Raw genomic sequence first — 21693 nt, 5'->3', positions numbered from 1 at the left:
CTTCATGTAGCAACTAAAAAGAACCAATAATGAAAAATCATTTTTATTCTGCAATTACAACAATTAATCTAAAACTATGATTCAAGATATCAAGTAACCTTTCACAGTAGTTAATCACAATAGTTCTTCAACGTTAAGCGTGGCGAGATATTCATAGACTGCAGCTCTTGAAATAGCAGTTTACAAGCGTATGGTATCCGTATGGTTGATACTGAAGCACTACTCTGGCAGCCATGGCACCTGCAAAAAATAATTAAAATTACAATAAAGAATGAAGAAAGAAGATATGGGAGTGCCTAGAAAACAGAAGAGTGAGAGACACCCTTATAGAGAAGGTTGGAACTTTATACCTGGAGTGTGAGGGCTGTGTGCAAATAGGAAAGGGAACATCAAGATGGTTTCAAACATTCAACGGCGTACAACAGGGCAGTTCATTGTCACCACTACTTTTTATTGTTGTAATGGACCAGATAATGAAAAACATCAAATGAAAACTGAGAAAGTTTCAAGCATATGCATTCGCCGATGATGTTGTCATATGGGGAAACACAGAACAGGAAGCACAGCAGCAATTGGACCTATGGTATCAAGAGTTCAAAGAGTTTGGTATGAAAATCAGTAAGAGCAAGACAATGGTACTGAAAGTGAGTAGAGACAACCGCCCATGCACCATCACACTAGAAGGACAGAGAGTTGAGAGTGTGGAAGATTTTAGCTATCTGGGTAGCATGTTGGACAGAGAGGGCAGAAACGACAAGGAAGTAATAAACAGAGTACGGAAGGGAGCCCAATTTTACCAACAAGTAAGGACACTTCTGTGGAATAAGGAAATACCACTCAAGACCAAACAAACTCTTTACAGTAGCTACTATGTGCCGATTGCCAGCTACAGCTTGGAGGCCTGTACCACAAACAGGAGAGAGGAGAGCAGGCTGCAGGCGGGGGAGATGAAGTTCTTGCGGACAAGCGTGGAGAAAACGAGGAGAGTTAGAGTGAGGAACGACGAAATAAGGAAGGAGGTGGAGCAGAGGGAGACCCTATTGACCCACATTTCAAATGCAAGGCTGAGGTGGTACGAACATGTGGAAAGAATGGAAAATACTAGAACGGCGAAGGTGTGGCTACACGGAGAGGTGGAGGGAAGACGACCTAGAGGAAGACCACGAAGAAGATGGCGAGACCAGGTTAGGCGTATGATCCAAGAGAGAGGACTGGACTGGAGGAGGAGAGGAGCTACTTGGACAGACAGACATGGCGAGGCATCGTAAACCGCACCCGGGCAACTGGAGACGGAGATCGATAATGATGATGATGACTATAAAGAATCTAAAAATTCTATTGAAATCAATATTATTGAAAAATTAAAACATTTATAAAACTACTAAAACAACTAGAAATTGTTTAAATGTAATAGTACATTTTTTTCAAAATGAATTGATTATGTTGTAGTTTGCGTTTAATAACTATACTTTCACCAAATAGATTTAGAAAAAGATCAATGGTATTTGAAAATATTGAATTATATTCAAGGAATTGACAAATGGAAATTAAGAGTTATAATTCACAAACTAATCTACTTCAAAAGTAAATAAATTGACCGTTGCAACAACATTCAAAGTTTATAATAGATTTATGGAAACAATTACCAGCTGGTATTTTATGCTCATCTATATAATAAGAGAGAGTAGGGTTGTGTTTGTTCGTTTGTTCGCATCAAAACATGTCAACTTGTGGATTGCATACCGGAAAAACGGGAATGATTTAGATCTCCAAATTTTGAACATAGATTCTAAAAATATCAATCTCGTGCACCTGGAAGCCCAAATTTCAATATTCCTTCTAGATTTTTCAGAATTAATGTTCAAATTCATGTATGCTACCGTAGGCTACATGAAGTTTCATAGCCCAAAGTGTGTCTTTTTATGAGCAGGTTATAAGATTACCATTACGTCTATGTAGCGCAGCGGTAAAAGGCCTGCTTACGGAGCGACGGTTCCTCGGTTCTAATCCCCCCGAGGCTTCCCATTTTTTTGTTCTTAATTTTTTCCCTCGAAACGTATTATTATCAATTATTTTTTGAAGGAATTTGTTTTCATTACTATTAAACTTGGATTTTATGAAATAATTATTTTTAATGTAAAATTTTGCCACCAGTACAAATGAATTGGACATAGTCTTCATGCTGTAGGCCTATAATTGAATTTCATAAGAAAAACATGAATAGATCACAATAAAATAAGAAATAATTTATATTCTTCAGTTATAATGTACTATCAGACACGAATTCCCAGTGAAACGAGTATTTTAGGTATTTTGTTTGGAATTGGGAAAACAAAAGGCTACCTGATTCAAATTGAGGAGGATCCTAATCGAACTAAAATTTATTGATGTATTGGAAAAATCAATATGATTCTGTGAGGTTTCCAAGTATTATGTATTCTTCAGTCTTCTATACTATAATAAAGGAAAGAACTGGCTTATACACGTAAGGAATAGGGAATCATGTTTGACGCATCATCAAGTCTGAAATATACTCAACTGATTAATTTGAAATTTTGCATATAGACTCTTCATTAACCGAGGATGGTTATAGGCCTATTTTCAAATTTCGATTTTTTATTACATCGAGTTTTCATTTTGCAGTAAAAAAAAAAACCCTTGCGAAGCACGGGTAAGCTACTAGCGTCTCATAATTCACAATAACATTATTATAATATCTTTCTATTTGCATACTTTTCATTTGGCATGTATTCAAAGAGAAATAGAAATGTACTAAAATGATTTACATGAGATAACTTTTAAAATACAGTTGAATATTATTACTTACAAACTTCTTTAAAAATGAGTTGAAAAATTTTCTTTAATTATTAATACTATTCTGAGGCCCGTATGCAGATACTCGGTTTAAACGGTGAAATGACAGCTGTTCGTTTAAACCCCGTATGAAACACTAATTTAACCTTAGACCAGTTATAGAATAGACACGGCCAATTGTATATTCATACCATTGATATAGAGAATAAGATTAAGAAGAGCGAAGTCCGCTATGATGCCACTGCGCTAGTGTAGCTACCAGAAATTTCGGGCAAGAAGTCGGGTATTGTATTCGCTGTGTAGAAAAAGAGCCTTTTTCAAATGATAATATTTCTTTATTGAAGCAATAAAAAATATTCAAAGTATGGTAGTTTCATGCAGTGCTTATGGATGTACGAATCTGCATGCACCAGATAAAAATATTTCTTTTCAAACATAAGTATTTTTATATTTTCATCGGTCATGTTTCATGCAGGCTAAGCCTAGTGCCAAATGATCGTTTCAAGGAATATTGTGCTTAGGTTGATTCATTATCATTATTTGCCAAGTAATAAAATATAAGTTTCGGTAATATTATAATAAATATTTTATTTCCACAGATCCAATATAGGTATCCATATTCCATTCCATTAATTTGTCTTATATTGTAATATTTTGTGAACTATGAAAATATTGTAAGTATGCACAACAGTGACGTCACGCATCGTAAAGAAATTATAGAAAACTTTTTTGAGTTTGTTGTGTAAGTGTTTGTGGTGTGTAACTTACATAGTTGTTAGCTTGGTTGTGACGTCAAGATGGGTGGATTTGGCAGTAGATGTTGGCTTCAGAGGCTAGGCTTCCCAGCGTGTCTATTCTATAACTGGTCTAAGAATGTAACCATATCTACAAGTAAAATTGTGTATTAACACATTTAAACACCTTAAAATATAAGGTGTGTCTTAAATATAAGTTATACTTGTCTAAATCAAGTCTAATACTTGTCAACACTTCTGAGATTAAAATAATTAGAATAAGTAAATTTGAATTTGAACGAGAAAATAAAATCCTACTGATTAACTAGAAATTTTACAATAAACACTAAAGTTTCAATTGAAATATATATTCTGCTTGTACTGACCAGCCAGAATAAGCCAACCTGCCACACTGGTTGCAGACATCTACATCAAATGCATCACTGGATATCATCAGTCTTTCAACCAGCATCATGCTGTAACAAACAACAACCATAAATGATTGTTAGAATTAATTAATCGAAATGCATATATAATATTGACTAAAAAGCGATTTGATATTGCCAAAAACATTGATTTATACAAAAATAAGATACTAGTTTTGGTTATTAGTGAGATAACTAGAGATTGATATTGGTGTAACAACCAATACTATCTCAAATTATTTTCATGAACCAGTGGTTTTGACAATAAGTCGATATCATTTAATATGGATATTTACCACAATATCCCCTCCACAACAACACAGAGAAAAATCTGGTGTGGCGCACTCACACAACTTTCCTTGCCGTTATGTAAATTTATCACCTGACGCTAGTGTTCACGCGCATCTCAAGTCTACTATCTGAGCCAGCTGGTGACAGGACAATAACGCTGGAGACACACGAGTTCTGCTATCTCTTCATAGTGAATGATTTAATAGAATCAACAGTTGCCAACAGTTTAAAAGAATAATAACATTTTCTCGAATTCCGAGCTTATTTTAAATTTTAGGTTTTTAGCCGAATTGTCTTGGGCAAGGAAAGAAAGCCCTATTACCATAGGTAAGGAAAGTAACAATAATTATAATGCGTAGAATAAATTCAACTCAACAATATTTAATTTGATTTATTATAATTGAACTATAGTAAGGTCAAAGTTATAATGGCAGTGGAGAAAGGTAGGAGAGCAGCGTTGCCGATTATCTGCCATATTACTGCATTTTTCTATAGAATAAAGCTGATACTGATATGATGAAATATAAACTGTTATTGTTTAAAATGATGAATTATAATTTATTCGTAAATAAATTTTTTCCAATGATTGAATAATAAATTTTCTTAATATAAATTGAATATTTTGTTGATTAATTATATTTCTAAATTGTTAGAAAACGATCTGGTAACGTTGCGAAGCTAAAAGGATAGCGCTATCTGCTTTGTTGAATGATAGATAAGGATAGCAACACTAATGTTAATCATATACTGTACTGCCATTATAACGTGGACCTCACTATAATTTAATAAAATTCCAAATATATGCCATCAAATCCCCTGAAGACTTCTGCCCACAGCAAATATTGGCAACAGAAGAGCTATTTATCAAACTGGGAGTGCCATGGATATGGTATTAAGGCATTAAGGTGTCTTGGAACGCGTCCACATCACACCACATGTGATCTTGGAACACAACATGTGAGTACTGTACTGTTGCAATAATTTCAAAGATAATTTGACACATCAAACAAAATGTACTTCTACATAATATGAATGAGTATATAGATTAATTACATATTTATAGAGTTAATAGAAGATTTTTTTAGACACTAAAAGAAAACGGAAAAGGGTACTAGTAATTGTGAGTAAACTTCCAAGTAGCTCAATTGAAATAGATATTGACCTGGCACCGTAACTAATGAGACAGTCTCTCTCCATCTCGCCCAGCCTGAGTCCGCCATCGCGACTCCTTCCCTCGGTCGGCTGCCTGGTGAGGACGGCTCGCGGCCCCCTCGAGCGAGCGTGCATCTTGTCTTGCACCATGTGCTTCAGTTTCTGATAGTACACCTGAAATTATTTACCACATAATATCATCATAACCTACTGTACATTTCAGTCACTTGTGACACAAATTGGAAAAGTACCATGTGCTTCAGTTTCTGATAGTATAGCATACCTGAAATAAAATTATCACATAATAACATCATCATAACCATTTCGGACACTTGTGATCTAAATTGGGAAGGTACCTGATTTGGACGGCAGCCTGTTGTGCTTTCCTTGAAGTGTCATTGTACGAAATTGAATTAAGAATATAAAGACAATAAATGAATGATAAAAAATATCAATTTCGTTTTGTCAATCAAATTATTGCAATATGTAATTGCTTTACTAATATGATTGTCACCAAAGGTTGTTTTTAAAGATTATGAAATTAAGATTTACTCAAAATTATTCAAATTTTCAAATGAATTGGATTAATTTAATTTTTAATTAGAATAAATTATCGATTATTAATTTTTAATTGGATTATCAAGTTTAAAATAAATTAAAGTTGTTATTAATAACAAATTATACAGACAAACATTTGATGGATTTCAGCCATCATTTTACCCATAATCAACCACTTCTCATATTCAATGGTAACTGTAGGAAAAATTTAATGTGAAATACGTGAGCAAAGTTTCTCTGCTGCACTCAAGAAACCCAATCCGCCCTCGCCTACGGCTCGTGCGTAAACGTTTCTTTCGATGCAGTAACATGTCACTTTGCGCACTAGTTGCACAAATAACTATTTGTAAATAGATTTTTTTTGGAAATAAATATCTTTTTTCTGTCTGTCAAAAAAGTGTTGATTTCAACACGAAACTGCAGTCCTGTGTACTAATCATATAAATGTGGATGTGACAAAAATGAAATTGTGTTTTTTCAATCACAGTATAATAATATATGAACTGGATAAATAATTTAATTGACTAGGATGAATGAATATGATTGTTTCGTCATAAGATTTATGAAAATTCCTATTCAACACATTTTCATAAAAATTGAATAAATAAATGCATAATTTCATCTGTGAATAGACGAATAAGTTAATACCATCATTGTGTCATCATTCATCCCATCATCATCATCACCTAGGCTTAAAATACTTCTAGAAAGTCGCCTTTGTAAAATAATAGATAAATGGAATTGACAAATGAGTGAATGAACAAATAAAAGCATGATCGCTAGAGAACTTGGGCTCAGCCCAAAACTGATTTTTCCCCGAATTTCTATGAATAACACACGTTTCAAATTAGGATTTTGTTTGTCACTTCCATAAATTGACGTTCAATTATAAATACAAATTTGACAACTTTAAGCATATTGCTTTCAAATATTCCAATAGAAAACAGTAAGAAATTCAACAAGATGAATGGGACGAGTCACTTTATTTGCACAAATTAAAAGTGCTGAGGAAATTCAAGACATTGAAAGCTTCTCTTCCACTCACTTAATAGATATAGATTACGAATGAAGGCTTGTCATGTCACTGCGAATCGCATATTGTCGACGTGAGCGGGAGAATTTTCTAGCCTCAATGATTGGTAATAATGATTTTTAGTTAATGATTGAAATCTTTGCCGTCATAGGATAAGCAGTGATGAGCGCATTATTTGGGGCATAAAGATCTGATATAAAAATATCCATGGAGTACTAAACCTTTGAATATCTATTAGTTTAAAACAATAGTAGAAATCTCTTGCACTTTGTTACTTAATAAAATACAAGACATTTTATTACTTGGAACAACTAAGGTGAAATAGTAGTTACTTACCGGACCAGAATAGATGTAGGCCTGTAAAGGTTCGCCAGTTATACCCGAGTAGAAAATATCTTTGCCTTGGTAGTGGAAGCCATTCTTAGCCAACTCTTCACATACGTCATCCACTTTCGATCCTCCAAATGCTAAAGATTCAGAAATTATAAAAACTCTTGAGGTACTGAATGAAACAAAATAGAGATTCAAAAAAGAATAATATCGATTATTGGTAATGTAAACTGAAATAATTAAAACATTATTATTTGTATTTTGCATTCAATTATTATGTTTACAATTTAAAATACATGAATGGACAGTAAAAATTTTCAAAAAATAATATATTGATTATTATTTGACTTTGGTAATGTTAAACTGGAATAATTTTAGCATTATTTGTATTTTGTATTCCATTATTATGTTTACTATTTAAAATACATGAATGGACAATACAAGTTAGAATTAATTGTAATTTCGAACAAGTTTTTATTACTATTTCTCGCTAGAGTCAAATAATTTCACATGATTCAAATAAAATTATACATTTATTGTAGAGCAGAGGCTTAAATTGAAAAATGCTAAACAACGATAAAATAAATTCGACCTCAAAGTTATAATTGGATGAAATATTGAGATTCAACAAAATTTGCTATCCTGCGTTTCCACTGAAGGAAACAATTAATGTAGTAGAAATAGACATTATGAATACTCAAATTAAGGAGAAAGAATTTGAAGGGTTTAATGACATAGAAGAGAAGATAATGGATACTAATGATTGTATGAGATAGGCCCACCTGTTCCATAATGAAATTTTCCTTCCAGAACGCCGGCTTTTCCAGCAATCAGTTCAATCAATTTGCCGACTGTCATCCGAGATGGGAAGCCGTGAGGGTTCATGATCATGTCTGGGCACACGCCTTGATCATTGAATGGAAAATCCTCTTGATCAACAATCAAACCTAAAGTGAAAGAAATTATCATTTCAATACATCATAGAGTGTAAACATCAATTTGAAAATGAAGAAACACAATATCTGTTAATAGTCTGTATGCATTCAAAACTTTTGAGATAAATTCAAGAAAATACAGTTTTCCATAAATGAAACTTGATTTGATATTACTTTTGAGTGGACTGAATGTACACAACTGCACCTTAATAATAGATATGTCCGTTTATAGTCCATTAAACGTATTGCAATTATTTTGAATTAAAAAAACTGACAAAAATGTACAGATACATATATGAATATTACTTCAATGTATGGAGATTCGAAAGCACACATACGGCGGTCAAATACAAGCCTTCCAGTTGGGTTTCACTCATCAATTACTATTACCAGGACATTCTTCGACATGAATTTGATTCAATTCAACACTAAGGCTTGGTTGCAAAAAATCAGGTTAAACTTTAATTATGATTAATCTCAGAAGAACCAATCAGAGAAGGCTTTTTCGAAAATAAGTCTTCTCTGAATGGTTGTCATGAAATTAATTACGAGTAAAATTTAACCAGCTTTTGTGTAACCAGAACTAAATAATATAATTTCCTTCAATTGTGTTTCTATTAAATATTTGCATAGTATTTTTGTTCATAGTTGCATACTATTATTAGTGTTCAAGAGTTATTGCGATATAAAAAAGAGTAAAAGTTGATTTTCTAGCCTCAAATTAAGATTTTTTCCAAATGAAAATGTTAATAATTGAACTATATAGTATCTTGAACGTCAATAAGTAGTAGCTTCAATGAATTATATTGTTTGATAAAAAAATAATATAGAAAAAAATACTCTATCTGACAGAGAGCTAGCTTCAGTTTCCATGTTGGCCTGTTGGCTTTTTCTTTCAAACACTCCATGCACACTGGAGTTGTCATGCGGTCTGACCGCAGGTAGAGTGTGTTGTCACGTAGGAAAGTAGGCATTATCATGAACGTACCAGTAACTCCTTTCTGTCCATGGCGACTGCTGAACTTGTCTCCGATTTCGGGCCGCCGAGTTTGCCTGAGCAGCAGCTTGATGAGGAAGGCATCTTCGTTGTTGGAGGACATCATCACCTTCTCGACGTAGCTGGGCACGGCGCCCTTGTATGTGATCGGCACCTCCTTGTATTCGGGCGCCGCTTGCGGGTTCAGCGGTCCTGTCATCACTGTCGGCATCGACTTGTTCACCATTACCTGACCATCATACATTGATTAATTAATAAATAAATATAATTCTATTGCCATTCAACATCACAGTACAGTTGAATTCCCACATATCAGTATCAATAGGAACTCTATGGCTAAGCGAGTATGAATAGAGTAGGAACACTATGGCTAAGCGAGTATGAATAGAGTGGGAACTCTATGTCTAAGCGAGTATGAATAGAGTTGGAACTCTATGGCTAAGAGAGTATGAATAGAGTGGGAACTCTGGCTAAGCGAGTATGAATAGAGTAGGAACACTATGGCTAAGCGAGTATGAATAGAGTAGGAACTCTATGGCTAAGCGAGTATGAATAGAGTAGGAACTCTATGGCTAAGCGAGTATGAATCGATTAGGAACTAATGGAAATAACATTTTCACGGTACAAAGTTACAAACAAGTTCACTTATAAGTGGGGATCCAGCTTTATGAACAAAGTCAGATAGTATACAGTGAAGCAAATTACAGTTTGATGATTTAGTGATAACATAATAGTAGGGATTAGTGATGAATGAAAAGGTAACTAAGAATGAGAAAACCGAGAGATTGATAGGCATAAATGGTTTTGTATTTGTAAAACAATATATTCTATATTAGCGCGCACAGGGTTTCCTTCCAGGTGAACTGAAATTTCATGCTCAAAAATTTAGAAAATATTTTATAATGAAGAATGTAATTTGTACAAATACAAATTGTACTTATGTTTGATAGATTTCACTAGAGATTGGTTTGGTTTTTTCTATTAAAAGTATTATACAGAGTAAGCATATTGCTTTCTTCTTTCTGCTGCACGTTAGCAGAGGCTAAATGTTGCCACTTCTATCATGGAACCGAATTGGCTCAAATAAGGTAATCTTTTCGGCACAATGAAGATTATCTTCTAGACTGACATTTGATACTAATGTTCAACACAAAAATAGACTCATCCACTGCGTTTTGTTTACTTTCTTCTACAAATGGGAAGGAAAGTTTCATCTCTAACAAAAAACGTTTTCTCTCAACCATCAATATAATTAATTTCTAACACATATTCTTCTGCTTTTTGTTTACTTTCTTCTACAAATGGGAAGGAAAGTTTCATCTCTAACAAAAAACGTTTTCTCTCAACCATCAATATAATTAATTTCTAACACATATTCTTCTTGTGTCAAGTGAAAACGTTTACCATGTTCCCTTTGAATAATACCACATATGTACTAAATAAAATATTTAGACTCAACATTGATCTATTAACCTTGTTTAATACAAGGTTTTGGAAAGTTTTGAAACGAGTTCTCTTACGACCATTTATTAAAACCATTATTATTTTTTATTTTTTTTATTAGAACCATTTATTTAAGAACGAGAACCAAGACATTTCATTTTTTCGCAAAATACATCATTTTTGTAATTAATACACGTTTTTAGGAAGTCTCTATCGTAAAATTTTTCTCAGTCATCTATTTGTTTTCTTCAGTTATAATTGTAACAAATTGCTTTCTTCAAATGTTACATTTATAAAATGTATGGCTAAGGAGGTTTATACTTCTAATTCTCACATGAAACCATCTAGTATTTCTATGTCACCTAAACTACCTTCATGAGAAAAGCGATCAAGGAGTAAAGTTGTGAACATCACCTGTCTTTCCTTGACCATTTCGCCGGGAGATGCAATGCCGTCAGCGTCGAGTGGCATGTGCCTGTGAATTGGTCGTTTTGTTTCCGAGTCCACCATTGGTCCCATGATTCGATCGAATGTTTGGTTGGCGTACTGTTTCAGGGTACACTTCGCATTACGATACACAAGGCAGCGACCGTAACCTGTCAATTCAACAATTCAATTTGAAAGCATGAATGTCTTGATATTAATTACAAACTGCGACATTCACATTACTATTCCACTTTTAAATAACAACAATGTTTTTGAAAGTGAATTTCTCGATATCAATTGCGACGTTTACACTATCATTTTAATTTTCAAATACCAACAATATTTTTGAAAATGAGTATCTCATTGTTATGACCAAACAATTGTTCATGACTTGAAAGTGTTTCAGTCAGTCAGTAATGTTTTTCTAAAATTTGAATAATGTCTGTATCTGTGTATATCAGGTGAAATCAGCAATACAAATACGTTAAAAGATTCAAAATCACTGCTCAAGGAACAATGTCAAATACAATAATATTCTATGAAGATCAAAAATTTGAATTCTAATTCAATTAGATCGCTTAATTAGAGGATTGTAGATCAACACATAATTTTTCAATCGACTATTAACAATATATTTTCGATTGTAAGAAAGTAGCATGTGAGAGCTCTATTTTTGTTCTCAATGAATATAATTATATAGTCAACCAGAAAGTGGGGCTTAATGATTGAACATAGAACAGTAGTGAGGACTACACCAGCGAATTTCACCTTGTAAAAATCTCTGTTTCAAAGGGATCATAGACTCACAAACGTTTCAACGATGTTACAGGATAGACAAGCAGTCTAAATTATAGGAAACAAGTGGTTTTGCTTTTGTTTCAACACTTTAATTGAATAATGTTTATATTATTAGCTACATATTCCATGAGCGATATTAATGTAGTACTTTCATACTTTTCCCTGTAATAAAATTCACTTTGTGTTTGATAACATAGACTGCTAATATCTGACCTCTGTCGATGGAAGCCTTGTTGAGAATGATGGCATCTTCAATGTCGTATCCAGAATAACTCATGACAGCCACAATGGCATTCTGCCCGGCCGGCAGCTTATCAAAGTGAGTCATTTCAATGGTTTTCGTCTTCACCATTGGTGCTTGCGGGTACACCAGATTGTACATCAGCGTGTCAATTCGGTTTCGCTGATTGTACCCAATCGTACCTGGAAACATTCATAATCGAAAAATAGTTCATAATTGAAGATAATCCGTACATGCGGTGGAGTAACATACCACAAATCATTATACCATTCACAATTAAAGGCTTGAAATTATCAATTAGAATCGAAATAGCAAAAATGTTTTTCCGGCTCCCAATCTTTCCTAGTCAGCCTCGAACTTGAAAACCGATTTCGAGCCGGAAAATTTTTGGCCCTAGGTGCGAAATATACTAATGCAAAATGAACTATTGATTTTATTTATCTATTATTTTAAATCACAGACTTTCATAAAATACCACATGTTTAAGCCCAAAACGGTTCCAATTCTAATTATAAGACAGGTTGTGTGTCACTTTCACATTTTTGAACTACACATCAAATTTATTTACATTCATCAATTTATTTTACATTTAAATAAATAACTTGTTAGTGTGACCTGAAAAATATTGTAGATGAATACAAATAATTCCGCTCTTTTATAATTCATTATTGATAATCAGCATAAAGACAATAATTAGAATGACTACTTCTAGATAACTGGACAATAATGCATTTAAATCTGTTTGCGCAACTTTTCTAGGAAATTTCAAAATTCAAGAGCTGAAAAATGTGTATGAGAGCTCTAAATGTGTACAATTCTATGTAATTTTGACTCACCCATAGCTTGCTTTCCCATAGCACATTGATAAGTGTTCCTGGGACTCTGATTATGATGGGGATAGGGAATGAGGCCAGCACAAACACCCAGCAGTGTGAAGTTGGCAATCTCCATGTGAGTTGTATTTTCTTCGATTCCATTCTCATCCAACGCGATGTGGCTGTCGTTCTCTTCATTCACGTCAAGGAATTCGATCAAGCCTGCCACAAAATCAACAATTATTACATTCGAAAAGTAGTTGGCAATCATCAAGCTATGAATATTGCTTGATAATAAATTCCATCCCATAGAACAGATGTATTTATCATAGAGTGACCAGTTCTGGCGATATATTTGTATCTATATAACAATGATTTAGGAATTTTCTTCCAACAATATAGTGATATGAATTTTGAAATTTCAATAAGCATACAATGTTTCAATAAATTGATTTTATTCTACTATTTGTGTAACTGAACGTTCAATTTATACTACTTTAATCATCTCAATTTATTAAAAACATATTTTCAAGTTGTATATTATAACCACGGTTACAGAATCAATCCTCAAGATATTGTTCATTGTAATGAGCAATTTTATTATTAGACTTATGATTTCAAGTTTCAAGTCTGGTGATACAACCACAGTAATTGAGAACGAAGCAGCTGTTAATGCACGAACAAAAATGAACATACCATCGTTCAAGAAATCCTGGAACTTTCTTTTCCCTTGTTTCAGCTCTTCGATGTGTCTTCCAGTAACCATAGGAATTCCTTTTTCCACAATTATATACGGCCTAGAAACAAATTAAAATTGAAAAGAAACATCAGGGAATCATCTTAACTTATTTAAAAAATTACAAAAAATGATTGATCCTAGCTTCACTAACTGGCAGTTGTGAGCTTCAAAAGGGCTCTACAGTGATTTGAAATACATTTAATACTGGTCATTAATCTAGAATCATTCTTCCCATTAAATAAATACCAGCCTTGGGCTCAGATGACTAGGAATAAAATATTTATAGAGTGAATTCCAAGAAAGAACTGAACGAAGCTGATGAATATTGAAAAAAGAAAATAAATACAGCATAATTGGAATGAAAACATGATGAATAGATCATTTAATGAAAGAGTAGCTTCTAGAATCGTTTTGTGCTAGTCTAGAAACTTTCTTCAGAATCATTCACAAATAATATTTAATGCTGTAATAGTATTAAACCTTCAACTTCAATTATTTGACACTGTAAAAAGCTGTTTTCCACTTTCTTCATAATCTGAAGAGCATAATAAAATTGCATTCGAGAGTAATATTTTCGTAAAAAGTACCAAGTTGAGGAACTGGGATAACTAAGCGGGTTTTTATAAATATTCATTTTCACACACTTATAAACATTACATGATGCAAGCGATGTACTATCAACGAGATCTGGTAACAGACTGACTGACAAGACTAATACCTAGTAAGAACAATACAGTGCTTAGATCGGCATCAGATCAAAATAATGTTACTCCAGATGATTCCATAACAATGAGAGTGGATGGAAAAACGAATTACCTGCACAGTCTTCCCCCGTCACAGCTGATATAGACACATCTGTGCTTGTGTTGTGTATAGATTGAAACAAACTGGTTGATTCTACCGCAGCGTCGAAGCATCCTGAAAATCTTGACAAGTCGTTTGTAGTTCCCGGTGATACCAAGGATGTTTCCTGAAAAATTATGTCCTAATTATGTTCTATCAGAAAGAGAGATTGTGAAAAGTATCAAATAAAAAAAACAAAAACATTGTTAGTATAAGAAATATCTAATCGGTTCACATAAAAATAGAATTAATTATAAGAATCGCAATTTTTTTATATTCAAGATATTTTCTACAAAATGGACCAATCAACTGAATGGTTAGGCAGATTTTAAATGAAAAAAGGAACAACAATACAATATAAGTTTAATGTCAAATAAAAATATAAATCTCAGTACAAGTTCTTGTTCAATCTCAAGTCTTGAAAATGGCTTTAATGTCCGAAACATGTTGTGACAAATTAATTTAAAAGGGTATTGAGATTTATATTTTTATTTATATTAAAAGTAGCCCTAAAGAAAAAAGACAAGTTTAATGTTGTTGTTGTTGTTGGCGGATGGCTTGGATTGTAGGGAGTCCCTTAGGAAGTTCCACTTCGCCTACATAACCACCACCTTCAATGACGGAAAACTGTAATGGTTATTCTTGATTTTCACATAAATTCTGAAAAAGTTTTATAATAGTATTCTAGTATTATGATATAATCTAGTATTATAATAGAAATAAAATGATAATAGTAGGTACAATTTAAATAAACACATTCTACTTCTTCATTAAAAACCAATCAACTTTTTAAATTATAAGACCATTGAAATTTAATATTGAAAAAGTGTATTGTTTTTTTTTTAAATAAGTAAAAGGTGTTTTCTAAAAAAGGATACTATTTTCATTTTATTTTTATTACTAAGTGTAGCTCTTGTTATTCATAAAATAAGTTTCACGTTTAACCACATATGTCTTGATTAAAAATTATTTCTATAGCCTAGTTATTAAACTGTTTCCAAGTTTATAATTTGATGTTCTAACTCACCATTAAGCCAAACAACGTAGACTCCTGGAGCATGAATTTCTTCGCCGTGCAACAGATAAATGTCTTCAACTCCAATGTTGTGAGCGATTTGTGCGATGGGTTCTTCTTCCATCTCAGTTGTAATGTGAGTCATCAAAGCAAGATTCTTCACTAATCCACAAGCCTACAGTGAACAAAATGGAAAGTTGATTGTAATGATATTGTCCAACTCATTTAGACAGGATTATAACTATCTAAATTTAGGAGAGAAATAGTTTTGAATTAATTCTGTTGTTTCTCTCCCAATCATTGTTTTGATTTTGTGCATGTGTAAATGAAATAAATAAATAAACTCGAAACACTCCTAAAACTCGTTGTCTATAATATAAAAAAGATGCTTCTAAGTCGCAAAATGTGGACAAGATCTCCGAATAAATATTGACACATACATGAACATACAACTCACAAAAAATAATATTCACTTTGTTTTAATTAAACCAATTAGTAGCAAGGAATCCAATTTTTCACGGCAATTCAATTGTTTTTTTCAGACGATGTAAGTATTTTGAACATTCTTAATAAAAAATAAGTATTATTTATTTGTGTAAAGTCAGAATAATTATAATAATTTTATTGTAGTTTCAATCTGTTTAGCCGTTCAACTGCATTAGGTCAGTATTAAATTAAGACAACAGAGGTGTCCGAGTGTAAAGCTTACTGGGATACCAGTGAAACACCAGGAATGGCTGGACCGGCGACCCAAGTGATACACCAGCTGGTCGCTAAAATGTAGTGGTTTTATGTGGGTCTTTAATTGTCATTAGGCTTACAAAACATAGCTCTGTTTACTTTGAAAATGGAATCCAAGCTTAAGCAATTATTGCAAGTAGTATCGAACGCTAACTAACCGTAATTATTTTTTTATAAAAGACGAACAATTTCATAAATTTCTCTCATATCATCTTCTTCTTCTTCTTTTCTCCTTCCTCTTCTTCTACCTCTTCTTACTCATCTTCTTCTACTCGTACTCTTTCTCTTCCTTCTTCTTCCCCCATTCTATTTATCAATTGATGAAAGGATTTTTTTTCCTTCTTTTATTCTCCTCTTCTTGTAATCTTCCTCTACTCGTACTCCTACCTCTTCTTCTTCCCCCATTCTATTCATCAACTGATAAAAGGAATTACTTTTTACTCATGTGGCATGCATTCGAAGAACATTGACATTGTCTTGCCCCACTCAATTAGTTCATGATTCAAGAGCTTATAAAAAATTCCTCTAAAGTTGAAACACTTCGAATTGTACAGTGGGCAGGCATTGATAGACTGGAGTGCTAAGGAAGGAAAATAGGAGAGACGTGGTAGAATACAACAGACCTCGTACCAACAAAGAGATCTATTGGAAAATCGAAAACATAATCCACACAATGACGAAAAGGAGACTATCTTTTTTTGGACATATATCACTATATGGATGATGACCGACTTCTAAAACAAGTTTTTGATAATATATTGAAACTGAGAATTAGGCCGGTATGGGATGTGCAGACGCTGAAGGATTGTGAGGAGGCTGGTATCACTACGGAGAACATTCAAAATAGAGAAATCTTCAGACGAAAAGTGCAGAGTGTGATCTTCGGGGAGGAGGAGGAGGAGGAGGAGGAGGAGGAGGAGGAAAGAAGGAGACGTAAACACCACAACATCCAACAGCTGAGAAATGAGAGATCAGAAAGAATGAAATTAATGTGGGCACGCAGGCGAATGGAGCAGCGGAACATAACATAATAGTGAACTAAAATATTGATTAGACGTGCTCTCTCAAACGAACTATTTGAAGAAAAAAAGTTGATGGTGAAAGTACCGCTTATCAGTTGAATACTACTCAGCTTGATTAGCTGATCAGTTGGACTTGATAACGAATATTTCCAATAACGAAAACTCAATTGACACTTGCTATTTTCCATGCAATTCCCCTTAGAATAAGTCCATGTGAATATTTGCATGTTTATAATGTATCTTTGTAGAGTAATTTGTACAATAAATAACTCTGCATTCAACGTGAATGACCTTGTTCTATACATTTGTCAGAAGACGTGTGAAGATTTAACATTATATTGGATTGTCAGTGCTCTAGGAGAACGTTCCAGAATTCATATAGTTGTATTCCTCAGTCAGTCATGGACGTTTCTACTCCTAACACTTCACATCGAAGACGATGAAGAAGAAAAAGGAGAGTCAACCCTCATTTCAAGGGATTTCTAGAGAATACAACACTGCATGGCGTCAAATACATAGGTTATCCTAACTGACACTGGATAGAGCGTTATTTCTGGAGTATAGTTCTAATTAGTTTCATAATATCGTGACATGTAGTTTATGAAATGAAGATTAATTTTGGAAAGAAAATCCAAGTACGATTGAAGTGGCTTATACAGGCCAACACATATCTACTCTGCCAGTTCCTGCTGGCACATTCTGTAGCTCTTTAGGTATGGCACAAGAAAGAGCTAAATCTTTAATGAATAACAAAGGCGATTTTGATGATTTTATGTGCAAAATAGCTGATATTTTAAACATGACTAGGGAAGCGTTTCATAATATGTACTACTCTCTATTCAAATCTAAGAACTATTCAACTCGAAATTACATTAGTAATGAAGAGAGAGATATTTTATCCGATTCAAACCTACAGAACCTTAATATCTCACAGTTAGACGATGTGTACCCAACATTTTCCTATTCACTCTGTTTTCAAAAGTTCACCTTCAGAGGCCTCTGCATTTATTGCAACATGATACCTTCTTCAAAAATATAGATCTAATTCGGTGCAAAATTACTTTCGAACCGATTCAGAGCTACAAAAGCAACAGACCAAAGGGTTCAAGATGGCCTATGAATTGAACACTGATCAATTTTACAGGTTTCCTTCGTTTAAAGTGAATGAAGCGGATCCAAACTTTATTGATGTGTTGGCAGAAACATATTCATATCTGGTGCAGAAGCCACAGGAGTCACACATGTGTATGGCAATGCGATTGCAAACACTTGTATATTGGAAGGCACTGTGCGCCTATGTTTAAAATCCACAATCCTTGGGATCTTCCAAGTCCATTGATGAGATGGCATCGTGTTGACCCTCGAAAGTCTTACCACATAAACATCTACCCTGAAGTGACAGAAGAATGTCCTATGAATGAGAATGATTTGCTGTACAAAGTTCCATCTGCTCGTCAATGCTACAACACAACAGAGACAACATTGGACTACTTTCAATATTACACGCTTCAAAATTGTTTAATAGAGTGATCAACTAAAAAAGCATTGAAAGAGTGTGGTTGTGTTTTGTTTTAGATGCCGTACAATGAATCAACATACATAATTATGCTCGGATAAAAACAGCTCATGTGCGGTGGATGTTGCCTTGAAGACTCATTACGAGAACTCTGTGAACTCTTGTGATTGTTTGCCGACTGGCAATTTCACTGAATACAAGGTGATATCAATTGAATCAGTTGAAGGTAGCGTTAATGGACGTACTATTGATAAATAATTCAGAGACAATTATTTCCATCCGAAAATTCGAACCAAGACATACAACAACTATGACATGATTGATAACACTGTTTTCTACTTGGACGTATTTCTAGGTGTGAGTATAATAACTGTAACTGAAATATTCTACTACATTTTGTTGTATGTGTTCGATTATTTGAAACGCAAAATAAGCAAGTGAGCAAGATACTCCTGTGTCCCTCACAAATGTGTGTAACAGTCGTTTGGCAGGGACATATCTAGTTAACTAGTTTCAAAGTGAGACAATAATTGAAAAACTACCAAATAATCTACCAATCTTAATTCTACAAATTTTCAGCAACGTTCAACAGATTTTTAGAGATAGAATATTTTAGTAATGCCCAAGTGACCTTGGTTTTCAAATTATTCTCATGCTAGTTTGTTTAGAATTATTTCAGAATTACCGACCAATCAAAAAATGATACAGTAATCGTTGTATCTAATTTGATTATCATTAATTAACATTTGGCCTATAAAAATATTCTGATACATTTATTTTATCGTTCTCCTCTTCATCAAATCGTCCTACAGGGTCTGTATAATAAGTAACCGAACTGACCTAAGGAAATTTTTCATTGGCAAAATATGTACAATTTTTCTTTAGGAATCTTCAAAGTGGTCTCCATTGGAGTCGATAACACGCTGATACCGTATTTTCCAATCCCTGAACGCTCCCTGGAAGTCGGCAACCTCTATGCTGTCAAGAGCCCTCGTCGTAGCACTTTGAACGTTTTCCAGAATCCCGAACCGCGTCCCCTTAAGTTGTCTCTTGATCTTGGGGAACAAAAAGAAATCCGTTGGTTCCATATCCGGGCTGTAAGGAGGATTTGGCAAAGTTACCCTCGACTATAGGGCCAACTGGCCGACTATATGACCGATGAACCCGGGTGGTTAGTCGACGGAGCACCTTTCTGTAGTACTGGCCGTTCAGAAAGAGTTTGTGCCACCCGGCCAAACAGTAAACGTCCAGTACTACAGAGAGGTGCTTCTTCTTCTTCTTCTTCTTATCACCTTGTCTTTCTTTTTCTCACTTATTCACTTTTTCTTCTTCTTCTTCGTCTTCTTATCTACTGCTTCTCATCATCTTTCATTTCTTCTATTACACTTATCATCATATATACTATTACACTTTTCATATTAACAGAGCACAAATAAATGGAAATGGAAAATTAGGAGAACCCTAATGGTTAGGTCAGGCAGTGCTCAATTTTTCATTTCCATTTCCACTGATAGAAGAGACGTTGGGAGAGATCAGAGATGCAAGCAAAAAGGTAGCTGAACAATAAATTACAATAAGCCTATAATTGCTTCATTATTATTGTATGTGTGTCATCGATTCGAGTTAGGCTGGTGTCACTAACAGTCGTCATACATTGTTATTGGTTGTTGATTCTATGTTAAAAGCCTCTCGATGATGAACATGTGTATTTGCAAGATAAAAACATGAATGACATGCATGTTCTACCGTTAGTGGCCAGCCTAAGAAGGGAAGGAGCAAGAGGCGGTTGGTGGTCAGTGCTATTGCCGGTAGTGGGAGATTGTTAGCGTGACGATGGAGAGAGAAGGGGAAAGTAGTAGATTTGGTGTAGGCGTTGTGCGCGCTATCTGCAAAATGATGTAGGAACTACTTCAATTTGGCCTATAACGGAACAGATAGGCCTATAACGCTGACTTTCTATGCATTGATTATTATATTATCATATATGAATATATAAAAAATAATATACATTCTATTTGTATAATTCAATTGTATTGTGGTACCGGTATTTTTCCATAATTAGAAGAATAATACATTACGTGAAGATTCGTTAATCAGTTTGTGAATGTTTGGTTTTACTCTTAAACGTTGCAAAATTTCAAGATTTTGATGCGTTATTCATACTCTGTATAATTCACAGTAAGTGTTTGGTACCGTCAACTACGAATTATTATTTATTTTATTAGATAGAGCGAACAATACAATAGTCGGAAAAGAAAAAACAGGCTATTGCCCAAAACTCCTTCAATTTCCTGATTTTGTCACAAATCGTCCAAATATTATGTAGGTTGTGTTCACTTCAATTTCAACACCAAATCTTCAATCTGAAACTATGAATCAAAATGAAACAAAGAATTTCAAATTTAGATAGATTGATAATGAAACTTCCGTTAAAACAAAAACCAAACTTCAAATATTCACAAATATAGAATAAAATCACTTAAATTTTGAGCTCGAAAATATCACTATCGAGGTTCTACTGTATCTAAGAGCGTGCGCAAGCGTGCATTGAATGTGATTACCTCTCCTTCGGGCGTGTCGGAGGGACAGAGCATGCCCCACTGGGAGGGCTGCAGCGACCTTGGCCCGGACACCTTGCGCGTCTTCTCGAACTGGGAGTTGACTCGAGTCATCATGCCGAGTGCCGAGATGTACGAAAGCCGAGACAGCACCTGAGTCACGCCCTGCCGCTCCATCTTGAACCGCTTGATCGTCCAGTTGCCCTGCCAATAAACCAACAAATTCCATAGTGAGATGATTTATATTACAAATTCAGTGAAAATGAT

The 21693-nt window shown here is 34.1% G+C and overlaps 1 protein-coding gene across 1 annotated transcript in view; it reads right to left on the bottom strand.

Annotated features, from left to right (window-relative positions):
* Positions 1-27: 27 nt before the first annotated feature.
* Positions 28-21693, bottom strand: part of LOC111058145 (DNA-directed RNA polymerase III subunit RPC2) — a 38203-nt gene continuing 16537 nt past the window's right edge. The window contains exons 9-21 of the mRNA XM_039443843.1: positions 21430-21630; positions 15602-15764; positions 14548-14701; positions 13689-13789; positions 13014-13214; positions 12150-12359; positions 11127-11308; positions 9261-9498; positions 8120-8284; positions 7344-7474; positions 5427-5590; positions 3935-4024; positions 28-240 (exon numbers count right to left, since the gene is read on the bottom strand). Of these exons, the coding sequence (XP_039299777.1) occupies positions 111-240; positions 3935-4024; positions 5427-5590; positions 7344-7474; positions 8120-8284; positions 9261-9498; positions 11127-11308; positions 12150-12359; positions 13014-13214; positions 13689-13789; positions 14548-14701; positions 15602-15764; positions 21430-21630 (2130 nt within the window). The 3' untranslated portion in view covers positions 28-110. The remainder of the gene's footprint in view (positions 241-3934; positions 4025-5426; positions 5591-7343; positions 7475-8119; positions 8285-9260; positions 9499-11126; positions 11309-12149; positions 12360-13013; positions 13215-13688; positions 13790-14547; positions 14702-15601; positions 15765-21429; positions 21631-21693) is intronic.

Source organism: Nilaparvata lugens, unplaced genomic scaffold (assembly GCF_014356525.2).
Source record: "Nilaparvata lugens isolate BPH unplaced genomic scaffold, ASM1435652v1 scaffold1848, whole genome shotgun sequence".
Lineage (NCBI taxonomy): Eukaryota > Metazoa > Arthropoda > Insecta > Hemiptera > Delphacidae > Nilaparvata > Nilaparvata lugens.
The sequence above is the reverse complement of the archived record's forward strand: the minus strand, read 5'-3'. Positions and strand labels throughout refer to the sequence as shown.